The sequence below is a fragment of the Oncorhynchus kisutch genome, linkage group LG2 (assembly GCF_002021735.2).
Source record: "Oncorhynchus kisutch isolate 150728-3 linkage group LG2, Okis_V2, whole genome shotgun sequence".
Taxonomy (NCBI): domain Eukaryota; kingdom Metazoa; phylum Chordata; class Actinopteri; order Salmoniformes; family Salmonidae; genus Oncorhynchus; species Oncorhynchus kisutch.
The window spans coordinates 420,360-441,031 of NC_034175.2; the positions used below are offsets into that span (position 1 = coordinate 420,360).

General features: G+C 45.0%; 1 protein-coding gene across 2 annotated transcripts in view; it reads right to left on the reverse strand.

Annotated features, from left to right (window-relative positions):
* cpne4a (copine IVa) overlaps positions 1–20,672 on the reverse strand; it is a 95,633-nt gene that overhangs the window by 22,466 nt on the left and 52,495 nt on the right. The window contains exons 6-10 of one of the 2 annotated variants that reach the window (XM_031836333.1): positions 16,483–16,566; positions 16,309–16,398; positions 8,395–8,493; positions 4,714–4,800; positions 1,818–1,877 (exon numbers count right to left, since the gene is read on the reverse strand). In XM_031836333.1, coding sequence (XP_031692193.1) covers positions 1,818–1,877; positions 4,714–4,800; positions 8,395–8,493; positions 16,309–16,398; positions 16,483–16,566 — 420 coding nt within the window. The remainder of the gene's footprint in view (positions 1–1,817; positions 1,878–4,713; positions 4,801–8,394; positions 8,494–16,308; positions 16,399–16,482; positions 16,567–20,672) is intronic. The other variant, XM_031836342.1, reaches the window with a different exon arrangement.

Here is a 20,672-nt window from a genome sequence, read left to right on the forward strand (position 1 = left end):
TTTACACCTCTCCCTCACTCTGACACATACACCATCCCACCTTCCCTTTACACCTCTCCCTCACTCTGACACATACACCATCCCACCTTCCCTTTACACCTCTCCCTCACTCTGACACACACACCATCCCACCTTCCCTTTACACCTCTCCCTCACTCTGACACATACACCATCCCACCTTCCCTTTACACCTCTCCCTCTGACACACACACCATCCCACCTTCCCTTTATACCTCTCACTCTGACACACACACCATCCCACCTTCCCTTTACACCTCTCCCTCACTCTGACACATACACCATCCCACCTTCCCTTTACACCTCTCCCTCACTCTGACACATACACCATCCCACCTTCCCTTTACACCTCTCCCTCACTCTGACACATACACCATCCCACCTTCCCTTTACACCTCTCCCTCACTCTGACACATACACCATCCCACCTTCCCTTTACACCTCTCCCTCTGACACACACACCATCCCACCTTCCCTTTACACCTCTCCCTCACTCTGACACATACACCATCCCACCTTCCCTTTACACCTCTCCCTCACTCTGATACACACACCATCCCACCTTCCCTTTACACCTCTCCCTCACTCTGACACATACACCATCCCACCTTCCCTTTACACCTCTCCCTCACTCTGACACATACACCATCCCACCTTCCCTTTACACCTCTCCCTCACTCTGACACACACACCATCCCACCTTCCCTTTACACCTCTCCCTCACTCTGACACATACACCATCCCACCTTCCCTTTACACCTCTCCCTCACTCTGACACATACACCATCCCACCTTCCCTTTACACCTCTCCCTCACTCTGACACATACACCATCCCACCTTCCCTTTACACCTCTCCCTCACTCTGACACACACACCATCCCACCTTCCCTTTACACCTCTCCCTCACTCTGACACATACACCATCCCACCTTCCCTTTACACCTCTCCCTCACTCTGACACATACACCATCCCACTCTGTCTGCTCTGCTATCCTCTTCTACTCTGTTGGGCTTGTTCCCCCCCTCTCTCTTTTGTCATCTCTTATTCTTTTTGTCCTCATGTAAAGTCAGTCATCTCTTTGATTCTTTCTCTCTCGTCTGTGATCTATGGATACATTGTTCCTCGTTAGAAACGGTTAAAAACAGAACGTTTTTCATCTGTTGTTCAGCCTGGCACAGAGAGAGAGCCTAACACTCTCGCCAAAGGATCTGAAGGAAGTATGGAGCCCATTTAAATGTCAACATCAACCACGGTTGCCTTTTAGGTGGTAGGAATAAAAGGAAAAGTTAGTGTGTCATAAGAGCAAACACTTCCTGGTCAATTAAGTGTACCTCAGTAAGACCTCCCTTGAGAAATAGTTTCACACAAACACTATTTACAGGCAGGGGGCAGAGGGCATCCCTTATCCAGAAAAACAACAGATAATTAGAACCCACGTGTTCACAGCTTGGAGAAAGGGATTCTTGAAAAGCTGCAGCTAATAGCAGAGGTTTGTTTCCCAGGTGGTAAAAATGAACCATTCGAACTATTAGAACAAAATAGGATTATTTATGTAAGCTCCCTAAGCTAATGCCTAGGCTTAAGCTCGGCAGGCTAACTCAGTCTTGTGGCACACACATGACCCTGGTTAAAACCCAGTCTGTCACATATACGTCACCCAACTAAAAAGAGAATAATGAGGGCAGTGTCATTTTTTAAAAGTCATATGCATTATTTTGTGTATTTGAATACATTTTGGCATCCTGTGTGTGAATGTGTGAGTCATGCATGTTAGTGTGAGTGTCAGTGGGAACTCACTGTAAACTGGATCTGACAGCCTCCCATGATGTAATCCAGGAAGGAGTGCATCTTGATGATCTGTGGATGGGAGACAGCAGTTGAGGGTGGGGGACCTCAGCTATCCACAGTGAGAATTGGCACCAATCACTTGGGGATGACATGACAGACACAGTTACTGACCACTTAGGAACATCTTATCCCTTATTCCAGCCTATTACAAAGCAGCTAGTTTAGCATGTTACCCATTAGCTTTGAGAAAGCAGATGGCTGTGGGTGTTGTTCATTATGTCTCTGTTACAACTGGTGTCACATGTTGGCCAGTGTTGGGAAATATCAGAGAGGAAGAAGTGGGGATTTACTCCGGCCAAAATCTGTCTACGTGAGATAAGCCTTTTTTTGGTCTATGCGAGTGTGTCGAATTACGAGACATGTGACTAACAGAAATGGAATAATGTGTCCTCCTCATGGACTGCACCAGATATGCCAGTTCTTGCTGTGATATGTTACCACACTCTTCCACCAAGGCACCTGCATATCCTGGACATTTCTGGGGAAATTGGCCCTAGCCCTCACCCTCTGATCCAACAGGTCCCAGACGTGCTCAATGGGATTGAGATCCGGGCTCTTCGCTGAACATGGCAGAACACTGACATTCCTGTCTTGCAGGAAATCATGCACAGAACAAGCAGTATGGCTGGTGGCATTGTCATGCTGGAGGGTCATGTCAGAATGAGCCTCCACGAAGGGTACCACATGAGGGAGGAGGATGTCTTCCATGTAACGCACAGCGTTGAGATTGCCTGCAACGACAACAAGCTCAGTCTGATGATGCTGCAACACATCCCCTAAGACCACTACAGATCCTCCACCTCCAAATCGATCCCGCTCCAGAGTACAGGCCTCGGTGTAACACTCAGTGAAGAGCACTTTTTGCCAGTCCTGTCTGGTCCAGGATGGTGGGTTTGTGCCCATAGGTGACGTTGTTGCCGGTGATGTCTGGTGAGGACCTGCCTTATAACAGGTCTACAAGCCCTCAGTCCAGCCTCTCTCAGCCTATTGCGGACAGTCTGAGCACTGAGGGAGGGATTGTGCGTTCCTGGTGTAACTCGGGCAGTTGTTGTTGCCATCCTGTACCTGTCCCGCAAGTGTTGTCACGTCTGCTCCCGCTCTTTCCTCCCCCTGGCGCTTGAGGGCCCCAGGTTGCCCTGCATCATGCACTCCTGCCATCCATCACACACACCTGCCTTCCCTCGTCATGCGCATCAGCGTTATTGGACTCACCTGGACTCACTTATCACCTGTTAATTTCCTCCACTATATTTGTCAGTTCCGCAGCTCTGTTCCCTGCTGCATTGTATTGTTTTCTGACGCTGTTCCTGTCTCGTTCCATGTCCGTTATTTATTAAATGTTTTACGCCCCGTACCTGCTTCCTCTTTCCAGCGTCAACTCATGTGACAGAATGCAGCAGCCAACATACGAAGCATCGGGGAGTACTGGCGTTCCAGGTGGTATGGTGGCATCGGCTCTGGGTCGCCACCGATGGAACCGGAGGTGCCTAGCCAGCTTGTTGTGCTTTTATGCCCTGGCTGGCTCGGGAGGTTTCCTTGCCTCAGTTGGCTCGGTGGCTTCCCATCCCACATCACACTCCACCGGATCTTTGGGCTCCCTCTCTGCAGCGGGATCGACAGGCGTCTTGACTCAGCCAGATCCTCGGGCTTCCATGCCTCAGCTGGGTCACCAGGCACTCACGCTCCTGCCGTTTGTCGGGATTCCACGCCCCAACCGGCTTGCCCAGCGCCCACGTCTCGGCCGGTTAGCCCAGGTGGGACGCCTGGGGGGGTACTGTCACGTCTACTCCTGCTCTTCCCTCCCCCTGGCGCTTGAGGGCGCCAGGTTGCCCTCCATCACGCACACCTGCCTTCCCTCGTCACGAGCATCAGCATTATTGGACTCACCTGGAAAGTTTTACTCCCCGTTCCTGCTTCGTCTCTCAAGCGTCAACTCATGTGACAGGTGTGATGTTCGGATGTACCGATCCTGTGCAGGTGTTGTTACATGTGGTCTGCCACTGCGAGGACGGTCAGCTGTCCACCCTGTCTCCCTGTAGTGCTGTCTTAGGCATCTCACTGTATGGACATTGCAATTTATTGCCCTGGCCACATCTGCAGTCCTCATGCCTCCTTGCAGCATGCCTAAGGCACGCTCACGCAGATGAGCAGGGACCCTGGACATCTTTCTTTTGGTGTTTTTCAGAGACAGTAGAAAGGCCTCTTTAATGTCCTAAGTTTTCATAACTGTGACCTTAATTACCTACCATCTGTAAGCTGTTAGTTTCTCAACGACCATTCCACAGGTGCATGTTCATTAATTGTTTATGATTCATTGAACAAGCATGGGAAACAGTGTTTAAACCCTTTACAATGAAGATCTGTGAAGTTATTTGGATTTTTACTAATTACCTTTGAAAGACAGAGTCCTGAAAAAAGGACATTAAATTTTTTGCTGAGTTTATTTCCTTTGTTGGAGCGGTCACTCGACTATCTTCTCAATATAATAGATCATCTTGGTAAGTAGCAATCTGCCAATAAAGACACTGAGAAAGGCCAGCACTTATTTAATGGGAATATGTCTGCATTTAAAAACAACATTAGCTATTCCACAGTGTCTCCATGCAGACATAGTTGTCCCCAAAATGACACTAATTTTATGGTCATCCGTGGGTTCAGCAGATGGAAGAAATGTCATATTAGTCAGATTCCATCTGATCACAACCGTCCTTCACATCCATAACAGCAACAGAATGATAAATGTTCTGGAACCGTCTGCCAATGAGACTTAGACATCAGGTTAGAGAAAGTGATGGGTGGAGGAAGGATGGAATGAGTGTGTGAATGAGAGAGAGTCGTGAATCACCTTGCACTGATTGAGAATGACGATACCAGAGTTCTTGTAATTCTTCTTCTTGATCTGATACTTGGGGTTTATACACTCCCATTGGACCTGGCGTTGATCAAATATAAATAAAAAAAACACTATCACAATAAGTACAGTATCATCCCTACAGTATGTGACTTGGTGGCGGGAGACTGACTGTGCAAAACAGAGATGAAAAGAATCATTAAAAAAATGACAGGATTGATAGACTATATCATCCCATTGGATAACATGGAGCGATGGTAGTGGAGGCCAGACAATGGAGTGAAAGAAAGCAATATGATCCACAGCAATGAGAAGATGCAAGGAAATGGAACTGTGGAGCGTGTTAGGGAGAATAATTAGCAAATCCAAGCAACAACAGCCTGACGAGGTTTGGTTTCTGGATCATTTGTTCGTCACTAATGAGGGGAGTGTTATCCATTCATGCCTGTACAGATTAGCCCAGTCATTTCAATCTGCTGCTCAAAAACAGAAAACAACTCCTGTGTTAAAATCCACCACTTTTCCTCTAAGGGTCATGGGAGAGAAAAACGAAACATCAGTCACCTAATCGTCTCAGGGACAGGCTGTCCGTGCTGTTCTCTGTCATTCTCTTTAGCTCACAAAACCGATTATATAACCATTATCATAAAAGTGGATACCCAACTAGTTGTAGCTCCATGAATGATTAGCAGATAATGGGTAAAAAAAAAACTTGATATTTCCATCAGCCAAATCACCAATTTCAGTAGGAGTCAAAAGCCCCTGTGTATCCTACAGCATATGTGGCATTGGAGTCTAATGAAATGGGCCGCACTGTAATGGGTTTAATGCCAGCAGGTCCTGCAGTCTTCTTAAATTCCATGAAGGAGCCAATTAGTGGTGTGACCGGCCTTTAAAAGCTTGCTGTGTTTGAGGCCCGAGCACCGTAGGGTTTATTTAGACTAGGAAGTGAGCCACATTGTAATATAATTAGCCTAGAAGCCTCAGCCTGGAGCTCTTTTTGTGTGCTAATGAAGACACAGCTGTCTGCCCGGGCCAGTCGGCGTGATGAAGGAGAGGCGTCCAGCGTTGTACGGCAGTACGGGTTGTCACCTGTCATCCTCACCATGAACGTTGACTAATTAAATGCATTCTTTCTTGTTCCAAGGGAAGCTGTTCGGTTTGCAAAACTCTGGACATTAGGTAAAAACTTAAAATGTCTTAAAACAGTCTCCTCAAACTGTCTCTTTAAGTGGTGATGAAGGCTGATCTCTATTAAAAGAGTACTGTCTATATTAAAGTGCCTTCAATTGAAATCAAGGTTAAGTACCCTTTGACCTTTCAGGGCTGCAGTCCCGTTATCATTTTACAGAAATACTCATCATAAATGGAGATGAAAATACAAGTTATACACATGGAATTATAGATATACCTTTCCTTAATGCAACCGCTGTGTCAGATTTAAAAACTTTACGGAAAAAGCAAACCATGCAATAATCTGAGACGGCGCCCAGAAAATAAATAAAATTATCCGCCAGGTTGGAGTCAACAGAAACCAGAAATCACATTATAAATATTCCCTTACCTTTGATGATCTTCATCAGAATGCATTCCCAGGAATCCTAGTTCCACAATAAATGCTTGGTTTGTTCGATAATGTCCATTATTTATGTCCAAGTAGCTACTTTTGTTAGAGCTTAGGTATACAAAACACTTGTGCAGATCCATCTGAATGTCGGACGAAAACTTCAAAAAGTTATATTACAGGTCGAAGAAACTTGTCAAACTAGGTATAGAATCAATCTTTAGGGTGTTGTGGAGAGTTCTCCAACTGGAGAATTCCTTTGTGTGTAGAGTTTGGATTTCATCTCAGGTTTTTGCCTGCCATATGAGTTCTGTTATACTCACAGACATCATTCAAACAGTTTTAGAAACTTCAGAGTGTTTTCTATCCAATATGAATAATAATATGCATATATTAGCAACTGGGACTGAGGAGCAGGCCGTTTACTCTGGGCACCTCTGGGCAACTTTCATCCAAGCTACTCAATACTGACCCTGCAGCCATAAGAAGTAAGGTAAGGGTTATGGTTAAGGTTAGGGTAGAGTAGGGATGTCACAAGGATGCCGAATAGCACTAACCATGGCTCAATGGATCCATTACCAAGCATTATGAGCTGGAAGGAAACGGCAAGGATTCTTTCCCAAACACACCAGGCAGGACAGAACTTTCACTCTCTCACACCCTTGTCCTCCATACAGTGAAGGAGAGAGTGCTGATTTCTGAATTACACTGGTACAGAGAGAGAGACAGAGGAGACGGTGGCTACCGGATGATGGGGAGGCTCCTAGCTGAGAGAGATCCATTGTCATTTGTTTGGTTTTTCCTGAAGGCTTCTGTCCTACTCTTCCCTGTGGAGCGCTGAAATATCATCAGCACCCAATGAGAGAAGTAAGTATCTCCTCCGGGGGAGAGAAATGTCCTGAGCCCCAAATGGCCCCATGCCACTGCATTTGGTCATGTCCCCCAGAGAGAGGACGCTACCCTCTGGTCACATCCCCCAGAGAGAGGACGCTACCCTCTGGTCACATCCCTCAGAGAGAGGATGCTACCCTCGGGTCACATCCCCCAGAGAGAGGACACTACCCTCTGGTCACATCCCCCAGAGAGAGGACGCTACCCTCTGGTCACATCCCCCAGAGAGAGGACACTACCCTCTGGTCACATCCCCCAGAGAGAGGAGTGCTACCCTCTGGTCACATCCCCCAGAGAGAGGATGCTACCCTCTGGTCACATCCCCCAGAGAGAGGACACTACCCTCTGGTCACATCCCCCAGAGAGAGGACACTACCCTCTGGTCACATCCCCCAGAGAGAGGACGCTACCCTCTGGTCACATCCCACAGAGAGAGGACGCTACCCTCTGGTCACATCCCACAGAGAGAGGACGCTACCCTCTGGTCACATCCCCCAGAGAGAGGACGCTACCCTCTGGTCACATCCCCCAGAGAGAGGACGCTACCCTCTGGTCACATCCCCCAGAGAGAGGACGCTACCCTCTGGTCACATCCCCCAGAGAGAGGAAGCTAGATAAACCTTCAGAGGAGTTGGATGAAAACCCACATGAGCTCTGCCTCTCTAACCCACTTTCTCTCTGCTCTGACATATCATCTGGAGAGACATACATTGCAGTGAGTACAGAATCATATCAGAGTGTGATTCCTACAGTCTGAGAAGTCTTAGGTTTATAATAATGACCATGTTTCACATTGTATAAATGATTGGAGACAAGCACAGGAATACGTAATAGGGGGTTTTAATACTCCACCCAAATTACACAACATGCCATGAAAGCAGCACGCAGCATGAACGCCAAAACACAGGTACTCACAGGACCAACAGACATGGTAACAATAATCGACCAGGACAATGGGGAACAGAGGGCACATATACAGTATACAATTACTAATCAGGGAAAATGGTAACCAGGAGTGCGTAATTAGACAGTTCAGTGAAGCCTAGAAGGCCGGGGATGTAGAACTCCGGAACTGGTGCAGGAAGGAGCAGCAGTACTGGTGGAATCCGTGATAGGCATCTAGAAATTGTCATTTTACAAACCTGATTGATGCCTTCGCTACCTAAAAAAAAAAACAGCCAACCACACTTTTAAACTCGCACAACACCTGTACAGCCTACCTGTCTCCCATCCATTGCCCCTCTCATCTCTTTGAATGTGGCCTGATATTCACCAATATAGTCGTGCTTCCCATTGGAGTCCCAGTCCCACACTGTGCACTGAGAGAGAGAGAGAGAGAGAGAGAGAGAGAGAGAGAGAGAGAGAGAGAGAGAGAGAGAGAGAGAGAGAGAGAGAGAGAGAGAGAGAGAGAGAGAGAGAGAGAGAGAGAGAGAGAGAGAGAGAGAGAGAAGAGATGAGAAGAGAGAAAGAGTAGGTTAGAAAAAGTGACTTCAGTTAATGATAAAATACTACGGTGTCAATATGTACATATCACCTAACCCATCTGTGAATGCTACAGTTGAACAAGATCTCCAGACTGAATGTGATCAACTATGTGGTGTCATGTAGATTCTGGTATGGTTGAAAGCTCTTCCCCTGATGTTCACACTCGTTACAACTCACTGGGACCAGTTTCAGAACTACAGCAGACTCCCCTGTGATGCTTCTCCATTAATAAATCAGTAAGGCGACATTGCTGGAGTTTTAATAGTCTCATGAAATATAGAATTGAGGATGTGAAAGGCTTTTGACATAAGACAGAGAGAGAGAACATTGAATTTGTGTGTATATGTTTATTTTGTTTAACATTATACATTTTTTAAATAATTACTACACTTAATTTTTAAACACACGTTTTGTCATAATTTCTGTCAGCGGTATTTTGCAGAGGGGGAACACTAACTGGACCAGGCAAAAAGTACCCTCTCAACCCCCCTCCCTTTTCTCCTTAGTAAGTGGTTTCTTCCAAGGTGCACCACCGAGCAAAGATATGCTAGGCAGGTCGCTAGATACTCTTGTGCATGCAGACAGTATCGTCAGTTGAGGAGGAGAGAGAGTGTTGAGTTACATGCACAGCGTTTGATTTGATTTTAGCTGCCAGTGATGGGCAGGACTCTTGTTTCTCAGAGAATCTTGTTTCTCATGGTCTGAAAGTCTTTAGCTGCCTTTTGGCAAACTCCAAGCGGGCTTTTATATGCCTTTTACTCAGGAGTGGCTTGCGTCTGGCCACTCTACCATAAAGGCCTGATTGGTGGAGTGCTGCAGAGATGGTTGTCCTTCTGGAAGGTTCTCCCATCTCTACAGAGGAACTTCGGGTTCACCATCGGGTTCTTGGTCACCTCACTGACCAAGGCCTTTCTCCCCCGATTGCTCAGTTTGGCCGGGCGTCCAGCTCTTGGAAGAGTCTTGGTGGTTAAGAATGATGGAGGGCACTGTGTTCTTGGGGACCTTCAATGCTGCAGACATTTTTTGGTAAACTTCCCCAGATCTGTGCCTCGACACAATCCTGTCTCGGAGCTCTATGGACAATTCCTTTGACCTCATGGCTTGTTTTTTGCTCTGACATGCACTGTCAACTGTGGGACACAAGTGTGTGCCTTTCCAAATCATGTCCAATCAATTTAATTTACCATAGGTGGAATCGGATGAAGTTGTAGAAACATCTCAAAATTGATGATGAATGGAAACAGGATGCACCTGAGCTTAATAGCAAAGGGTCCTAATACTTATGTAACTAAGGTATTTCAGTTTTTTACTTTTAATAAACTTGCAACATTTCTAAAAAACTGTTTTCGCTTTGTCAATATGGGGTATTGTGTGTAGGTTGATGAGTATTTGTGTTTATTTAAATATTTAAAAAATAAGGCTGTAACGTAACAAAATGTGGAAAAAGGAATGGGGTCTGAATACTTTCCGAATGCACTGTATGTACAGTAACAGTGTGGCAGTTGTACTAAACTCCTACGGCATAACATTTGTCATAGAATCAATGTGCATCATTCATTAAAATGACATTTGAACAGGTGAAGAGGTAAGCTTAGATAGCCTTCTTTTTTCACTTCTTTTTTTTGTACATAGTATTAGACATAATGATTATGGCTCTAGATTGCAGGAACAAGCTGTTTCAGTTGTTCGAAAAATACTAAATCCTCTAAATTCCAGAGGGGGGCTGGCCAGTCCCACACACACACACACAGCCTTCATCCTCACGTACCTCTAAAATAATGGCTGCATGACGCCACTGTTCGTGTGTGTGTGTGTGTGTGTGTGTGTGTGTGTGTGTGTGTCTAGGTTTCACATGGATCATGGATAAATAAACTGACCTCTGACCCTCATTTGGCCAATAGCTATGCTGAACATTCATCTATGATACACATTCACTACAGTGGCCATCCCAGGACAGCCTCCTACATCCATGGTTGTGTCAAGTGTCAGAACCGTGGCATTGTAAAGTCTGTTTAATAAATGTGTGTTCAATTAATGCTCTTGTATTATACAGTTTGTGATAAGGAGGTTAACCTGAGCTAACATTAACAGCATCTTGTGAAAAGTCCCATTGGAGGGGAAGATATTTTATTATCCATTAAAACTAGAGGCATATTAACTCCACAGGGAATCATTCACTATCACTGCTTCTGAAACCCACACACACATCCACCCACATCCACCCACACCCCTAACACACATCCACCCACCCATACACCCACACCCCTAACACACATCCACCCACATACACCCACACCCCTAACACACATCCACCCACACCCATAACACACATACACCCACATCCACCCACACCCCTAACACACATACACCCACACCCCTAACACACATACACCCACACCCCTAACACACACACACCCACCCACACATCCACCCACACCCCTAACCCACATCCACCCACACATCCACCCACATCCACCCACACCCCTAACACATATCCATCCACACCCCTAACACACATCCACCCACACATCCACCCACATCCACCCACACCCCTAACACACATCCACCCACACATCCACCCACATCCACCCACACCCCTAACACATATCCATCCACACATCCACCCACGTCCACCCAAACCCCTAACACACATCCACCCACACCCATAACACACATCCACCCACACCCCTAACACATCCACCCACACATTCATCCACATCCACCCACACCCCTGACACACATCCACCCACACCCCTAACACACATCCACCCACACCCCTAACACACATCCATCCACACCCCTAACACATATCCATCCACAGCCCAAACACATATCCATCCACACCCCTAACACATATCCATCCACACCCCTAACACATATCCATCCACAGCCCTAACACATATCCATCCACAGCCCAAACACATATCCATCCACAGCCCTAACACATATCCATCCACAGCCCTAACACATATCCATCCACACCCCTAACACATATCCATCCACACCCCTAACACATATCCACCCACCCACACCCCTAACACATATCCACCCACCCACACCCCTAACACATATCCATCCACACCCCTAACACATATCCATCCACACCCCTAACACATATCCACCCACCCACAACCCTAACACATATCCATCCACAGCCCTAACACATATCCATCCACAGCCCTAACACATATGCACCCACTCACCCCCCCACACAAACTCGGTCATGCTTAAGTGGATATTATGGAATGGAAATCTGACACTGGATTAAGGGGATCAGAAGGACTTTGACACATGCTTGTCAGCCATCCGCATCTCTCTCCACAGCAACCCCACTTTCCCTCCTTAAGTAACCATGAATACTGCAAGGACAAGAGGGTCATTCCCCTTTAAAGGCCCTGTCTCTCAGCTCCATCCAGATACCCCACCAGGTACACGGTGAGACTCCTCATTGGGCTTGGCAAGGAGGGCTAAATTGGTGTCTTTTCTACACGACTCTCTTTTCCTCTGGTGAAAGGCTCAACCAATTGGGTAGCTGTCCAGTTAACAAGAAGTGATATTCAGGGGGCAGAGAGGTTGAAGGGGAGGGCGGGACTTTCATCCAAAACCATTAGCTTCCCTCATTAACTAGACAGAACTAGAAGAGCTGGGTCATATGGAATCTCTGCTTCGATATCAGAACACTGACATCATCTACTGTATGGATTCTAGATATTCTCAACTCAAGTGTGCCGTTGAAATTACTAAAGAACTTCAAAGAACTTCCACATATCAATAAGATGATGACTGAGACCCAAAGGAAGAGATAGGCCTACCACCCTCCTTTCTAAGCATTTACATACTGTCACAATGTGTTAGTTTAGCTGACTGTTCTATTCCACAGATGTGTATAATTTAGCATGACTTTTAGATAGCCCTGGCTGGCAAAGGTCTTCGTTAGGAGGGTGTGGCTGAATATTATCTGTCTATTGATGGTTGTTGGGAACAATGCTCTTTGCTGCTCGCTGATGTGTCTGTACTTTCCAGCAATAACACTGTTGGGTCCAATAGTCACCATTACTAGCCGTGCTTCAAATATAGCGTTCCCTGACGTTCTAAATGAGCTACCCCTATGATGCTACATTATGGTCTACTATTATGATGCTACATTATGGTCTACTATTATGATGCTACATTATGGTCTACTATTATGATGCTACATTATGGTCTACTATTATGATGCTACTATTATGGTCTACTATTATGATGCTACATTATGGTCTACTATTATGATGCTACTATTATGGTCTACTATTATGATGCTACTATTATGGTCTACTATTATGATGCTACCATTATGGTCTACTATTATGATGCTACATTATGGTCTACTATTATGATGCTACTATTATGGTCTACTATTATGATGCTACTATTATGGTCTACTATTATGATGCTACTATTATGGTCTACTATTATGATGCTACTATTATGGTCTACTATTTTTATGCTACCATTATGGTCTACTATTACGATGCTACCATTATGGTCTACCATTATGATGCTACCATTATGATCTACTATTATGATGCTACTATTATGATGCTATATTATGGTCTACTATTATGATGCTACCATTATGGTCTACCATTATGATGCTACCATTATGGTCTACTATTATGATGCTACCATTATGGTCTACTATTATTATGCTACCATTATGGTCTACTATTATGATGCTACCATTATGGTCTACTATTATTATGCTACTATTACGATGCTACCATTATGTGCTACATTATGATGCTAACCATTATGATGCTACCATTATGATGCTACCATTATGATGCTACCATTATGGTCTACCATTATGATGCTACCATTACGGTCTACTATTATTATGCTACTATTATGATGCTACCATTATGGTCTACTATCATGGTGCTACTATTATGATGTTACTATTATGAGACTACTATTATGATGTTACTATTATGAGACTACTATTATGATACTACTATTATGATGTTACTATTATGATGCTACTATTATGATGCTACTATTATGATGCTATATTATGGTCTACTATTATGATGCTACCATTATGGTCTACCATTATGATGCTACCATTATGGTCTACTATTATGATGCTACCATTATGGTCTACTATTATTATGCTACCATTATGGTCTACTATTATGATGCTACCATTATGGTCTACTATTATTATGCTACTATTACGATGCTACCATTATGTGCTACATTATGATGCTAACCATTATGATGCTACCATTATGATGCTACCATTATGATGCTACCCGTTATTGTCTACCATTATGATGCTACCATTACGGTCTACTATTATTATGCTACTATTATGATGCTACCATTATGGTCTACTATTATGATGCTACCATTATGGTCTACTATTATTATGCTACCATTATGGTCTACTATTATTATGCTACTATTATGATGTTACCGTTATGTGCTACATTATGATGCTACCATTATGATGCTACCATTATGGTCTACTATTATTATGCTACTATTACGATGCTACCATTATGTGCTACATTATGATGCTAACCATTATGATGCTACCATTATGGTCTACCATTATGATGCTACCATTACGGTCTACTATTATTATGCTACTATTATGATGCTACCATTATGGTCTACTATCATGGTGCTACTATTATGATGTTACTATTATGAGACTACTATTATGATGTTACTATTATGATGTTACTATTATGATGCTACTATTATGATGCTATATTATGGTCTACTATTATTATGCTACTATTATGATGCTAACCATTATGATGCTACCATTGTGATGCTACCATTATGGTCTACCATTATGATGCTACCATTACGGTCTACTATTATTATGCTACTATTATGATGCTACCATTTTGGTCTACTATCATGGTGCTACTATTATGATGTTACTATTATGAGACTACTATTATGATGTTACTATTATGAGACTACTATTATGATGCTACTATTATGATGTTACTATTATGCTGTTACTATTATGATGTTACTATTATGATGTTACTATTAAGATGTTACTATTAAGATGTTACTATTAAGATGTTACTATTATGATGTTACTATTATGATGTTACTATTATAATGCTACTATTATGATGTTACTATTATGATGCTACTATTATGATGTTACTATTATGATGCTACTATTATGATGTTACTATTATGATGTTACTATTATGATGCTACTATTATGTGCTACTATTATGGTGCTAGTGGACGTGGCAGCATGGGACACACCATGTCCCACTGGATGACCAATCCCAACTAACAAACAGGAAGCTCTTTCCCTGAAACCACTGGTTGTTAAGCAGTGGCTCTGTATAATTTGAATACTTATTTCAAAAAGGTTTGCTGATACCGTGGGTGCAGTTAATATTGGTAGTAATATGGTCAGACAGTTTCTTAGCCTTCAACGTTTAAATGTGAATGATCTCTTTAGCTCCATGTCATTTCCTGCCCTGGGGTTAATTGCTGTTGGCCCCACCAACACACATCCAACCCTACAGTGACCTCATCACTCATACCCCTAAAGAGCACCACCGTGGCAACTGGGGCTGATTGAAATCTTGTGATGGAGAGGAGAGGTGTGATTGGTAACATAGAGGAATTAGGACAAGAAGTAGGTGGGAGGGAGTTGGGGGTGGGGGCATCGAGAGCTTAACCTCCTCCCACCTCAGCACCACCCTCTCTATCTCCTTGACTGGAGAGGAGGGAATGAAGAATAGAGGGAAGGAGAGAGAGAAAGAGAGAGAGAGAGAGACTCAGTGCCCCTAAACACAATGAGACACTGCTGCAGCTCATTGTTGGTGCCTAAATGTTTAATGAGAAAGTCTTATTTGTTTAGAGCAGGCCTTTCAGGCGCTCATTAGACTAACTGTAGTTTAATGATTTAGTAATGCCAGGGAGTTAGAAAGGGGAGAAAAGGCAATAATACACACACACACAAAAAAAGCACACACACGAGGCAATAAAGGAAAAGGGGAAAGATGCCGACCATGTGAGACAGAGGGAGGGGGGCTGAAAGAGAACACGAGAGGGAGGAAAGAGGAGGAGTTATAAAGGTGGTGGGGGCGGGGCGTTGAGAGTCTCTCTCTTTCCACTCCCCTGGTCTAATAGATGTCCCCCGTCTTGGTCCTGTATGATCAGGCCAAGCCACAAATGAGTCGTCTAGAGAGCCCTCAAACTCAACTCTGGACCTCGATGCCAGTTCATTTTTACATTGTTCCCCTCTAATCAGGGACTGATTGACTGGAGAGGAGGAAATGAAGAATAGAGGGAAGGAGAGAGAGACCAATCAGGGACTGATTTAGACCTGGGACACCAGGTGGGTGGTATTAATTATCAAGTAGAATAGAAGACCAGGGGTAAGAGTTGAATACCCCTGCTATAGAGAATCCCCTTCCTCCCTAGTCTAGCCCTCCCTCCTGACTCTAGTAGACAAACCCCTTATAGGATTGAGGTCATGGTGCTGAAATCAGTATTGCTCACCTGCCAGTCAGTCCACTACTGTGGCAAAAGTGCTCAATCAGGTCCCCTGGGCTGGCAAGAAGACATAGAGCCAAGCACATACATACATACAATCAATCAGAAACACACGCCTATACCTTTAGAGGCCGGTCATGGTCTCCACTGCAGAGGGAATTCAGGGAAGTCTTGAAGGTTTTCCACACCGGGTTAAGGTTGTTCATAACAGTCTGTGAGTGAAACAGGAAAGAGAAAAGTAAATAGGCTAAAGTAATTGGATGGATCCGTTTGAACAAAACGACTGCTGGTTTTACCTCTGTTCTGTGCACAAGCTGTAGCGTGTCGTCATCGTTCATCCTGAAGATCTCCAGGAAAGGGTCTGATTTGCTAAAAAAGTCCTGCACAGAGAGATACACAGTGGGCTTTCAGAAATACATCAACGACCATCTTAATGCCATGCTGAGGGATTGCAATATTTCCCTCCCAACTGCATTGGCCCTAAAACTGTGAAAGTGATCAATAAAATACCTAACGTGAGGAAGATGGTTGCCATGTTGTCCAAATTCATGCATTTATCAAAGTCAACAACACACTGAGGTCCTCTACAAACGCTCCTGTATGTGTATAGGTAATCTACATGGAATATATATTACACATAGAATATACTTTACTGACATCTATCTAACTCTCTGCCACTATATATCTTCCTGTGAGGCTGGTCTCTCTCCTTCCTGTTCAATGATTCATAGAGCTGAGCTGTGATGCAATCTGTAGGAGGGTTATCTCTGGTAACTCCCTAGACGGGTGCCAAAACTCCTGAACAGCTAAATTAGCTGAAGAAATACTGTACCTCATACAATACTCCAGACCCTGAGGTTGTAACTCGTTACAGTATACAGCTAAGACGCCTTTCAAATTGTCTTGGTACTCTAATAAGAGCAGCACTGGGAAGTAGAAAATCACAGATTGTTCACAACACTTTTGAACAACAAGTAGAAATGTCAAATTGCAGATTGCATTTCTTCAACGAGCAGGACGCACAGGATGTACTTCAGACACCCGGCAAGGCCAAAATCCCTGTCATTGGAAAGAGACGCAGGTATAGAGGATATAGGGCGGGGTGCCTTGTAAGGATCCGCCAACGGCGAGTGGGAAATCTGCCCTTACCATCAGTATTACTTGCCAACGTACAATCATTGAACAATAAATTAGACGACGTACGATCACGAATATTCTACCAACAGGACATCAAAAACTGTAATATCTTATGTTTCACCAAATCGTGGCTGAATGACGACATGGATAACATTCAGCTGGTTGTAACACCCGGGGTGTAGTGGGAAAGAAGTCAGGCGCAGGAAGCAGAGAGTTCAGGGTAGCGCTACTTTGTAATGCACCACAACAGTGAACAGACGCCATCCCAAACAAATGCCCCAAACACGGGGGACTTAAACAGTCCAGCAAAATCCAAACACATGGACAACCGTGACATACAGCCGTGTACACATCTACACTGAAAATAATCCTGCACAACCAGCAAGCGGGCCGGCTGGTAAATAAAGCCCAACCAATTAACCTAAACTAAACACAGGTGCAACCAATAAACAGAAAAGGGGGAAAAGGGATCAGTGGCAGCTAGTAGGCCGGTGACGACGACCGCCTGTCACGCCTTGGTCATAGTATTTTGTGTTTTCGTTATATATTTGGTCAGGCCAGGGTGTGACATGGGTTTATTTTGTTGTGTTTCGTATTGGGGTTTTGTAGGCATTGGGATTGCGGCTGAGTAGGGGTGTAGCATAGGTTTGGATGCCTGAGGAGGTTCTCAATCAGAGTCAGGTGATTCTCGTTGTCTCTGATTGGGAACCATATTTAGGTAGCCGGGGTTTCACTGTGTATTTTGTGGGTGATTGTTCCTGTCTTTGTGTTTGCACCAGATAGGGCTGTTTCGGTTTTCACACGTTTATTGTTTTTGTAAGTTCGTGTTTCTTTATTATTTAATAAACATGGATTGCAAATAGCCACGCTGCATTTTGGTCCGATCCTTGCTACACCTCCTCGTCCGAGGAGGAGATAGAAGAAAGCCGTTACACCGCCGAGCGCCACCCGAACAGGAAGAGGAGCCACCTTTGGAGTCGTGACACTGGTGGGATATACGCTGCACCGGCTAGATAGAACAGCACACTCCGAAGACGAGGGTGGTGTGTGTATATTAGTAAACAACAGCTGGTGCACGAAATCTAAGGAAGTCTCTAGATTTTGCTCGCCTGAAGTGGAGTATCTCATGATAGTGTTCATCTATATTTTTTGTGGCTGTTTATTTACCACCACAGATGGATGCTGGCACTAAGACCTCACTCAGTCAGCTGTATAAGGTAATAAGCAAACAGGAAACTGCTCACCCAGAGGTGGCGCTTCTAGTGGCCGGGGACTTTAATGCAGGGAAACATTAATCCGTTTTACCTCATTTCTATCAGCATGTTATATGTCAACCAGAGGGGGAAAAAATTCTAGATCAACTTTACTCCACACACAGAGACGCATAGAAACCTTTCCCTCGCCCTCCTTTGGCAAATCTGACCGTAATTCTATCCTTCTGATTCCTGCCGACAAGCAAAAACTAAAGCAGGAAGCACCAGTGACTCGGTCTATTAAAAAGCAGTCAGATGAAGCGGATGCTAAACTACAGGACTGTTTTGCTAGCACAGACTGGAACATGTTCCGGGATTCTTCCAATGGCATTGAGGAGTACACCACATCAGTCACTGGCTTTATCAATAAGTGCATCGAGGAAGTCGTCCCCACAGTGAAAGTACATACATAACCCAACCAGAAGCCATGGATTACAGACAACATTCCCACTGAGCTAAAGGGTAGGTGCGGAACTCTAACCTGGAAGCTTATAAGAAATCCTGCTATGCCCTGCAACGAACCATCAGACAGGCAAAGCACCAATAAAGGACTCAAACTGAATCGTACTACACCGGCTCCGATGCTCGTCGGGTGTGGCAGGGCCTGCAAACGATTACAGACTACAAACGGAAGCACAGCCGTGAGCTGTCCAGTGACATGAGCCTACCAGACGAGCTAAATCACTTCTATGCTCGCTTCGAGGCAAGCAACACTGAGGCAACACTGAGGTAGCCGTTGTGAGTAAGGCCGCTGGCAAGGCATGTGCTGACCAACTGGCAGGTGTCTTCACTGACATTTTCAACATGTCCCTGATTGAGTCTGTAATACCAACATGTTTCAAGCAGACCACCATAGTCTCTGTGCCCAAGAACACGAAGGCAACCTGCCTAAATGACTACAGACCCGTAGCACTCAAGTCCGTAGCCGTGAGTGCTAGGCTGGTAATGGCTCGCATTAACACCATTATCCCAGAAACCCTAGACCCACTCCAATGTACATACCACTCAAACAGATCCACAGATGATGCAATCTCTATTGCACTCCACACTGCCCTTTCCCACCTGGACAAAAGAAACACCTACGTGAGAATACTATTCATTGACTACAGCTCAGCGTTCAACACCATAGTGCCCTCAAAGCTCATCACTAAGCTAAGGATTCTGGGACTAAACACCTCCCTCTGCAACTGGATCCTGGACTTCCTGACGGGCAGCCCAGAGGTGGTAAGGGTAGGTAGCAACCCATCTGCCACACTGATCCTCAATACTGGAGCATCTCAGGGGTGTGTGCTCATTCCCTTCCTGTTCATCCACGACTGCATGTCCAGACACGATTCCAACACCATAATTAAGTTTGCAGATGACACAACAGTGGTAGGCCTGATCACCGACAACGACGAGACAGCCTATGGGGAGACACCTGGCCGGGTGGTACCAGAATAACAACCTATCCCTCAATGTAATCAAGACAAAGGAGATGATTGTGGACTACAGGAAAAGGAGGACCGAGGACGCCCTCATTCTCATCGAGGGGGCTGTAGTGGAGCAGGTTGAGAGCTTCAAGTTCCTTGGTGTCCACATCACCAACCAACTTGAATGGTCCAAACACAACAAGATAGTCGTGAAAACCTTTCCCCCCCCCAGGAGACTGAAAAGATTTGGTATGGGTCCTCAGATCCTCAAAAGGTTCTACAGCTGCAACATCGAGAGCATGGTTGCATCACTGCCTGGTACGGCAACTGCTCTGCCTCCAACCGCATGGCACTGCAGAGGGTAGTGAAAACAGCCTAGTACATCACTGGGGCTAAGCTGCCAGCCATCCAGGACCTCTACACCAGGTGGTGTCAGAAGAAGTCCCTAAAAATGGTAAAAAGACCCCAGCCACCCCAGTCATAGACTGCTCTCTCTTCTACCACATGGCAAATGGTACCGGAGCGCCATGTCTTGGTGCAAGATGCTTCTAAACAGCTTTCACCCCCAAGCCATAAGACTCCTGAACCGGTAATCAAATGGCTACCCAGACCATCTGCATTGTGTGTCCCCTCCCCCAACCCCTCTTTTTACGCTGTTGCTACTCTCTGTTTATCATCTATGCA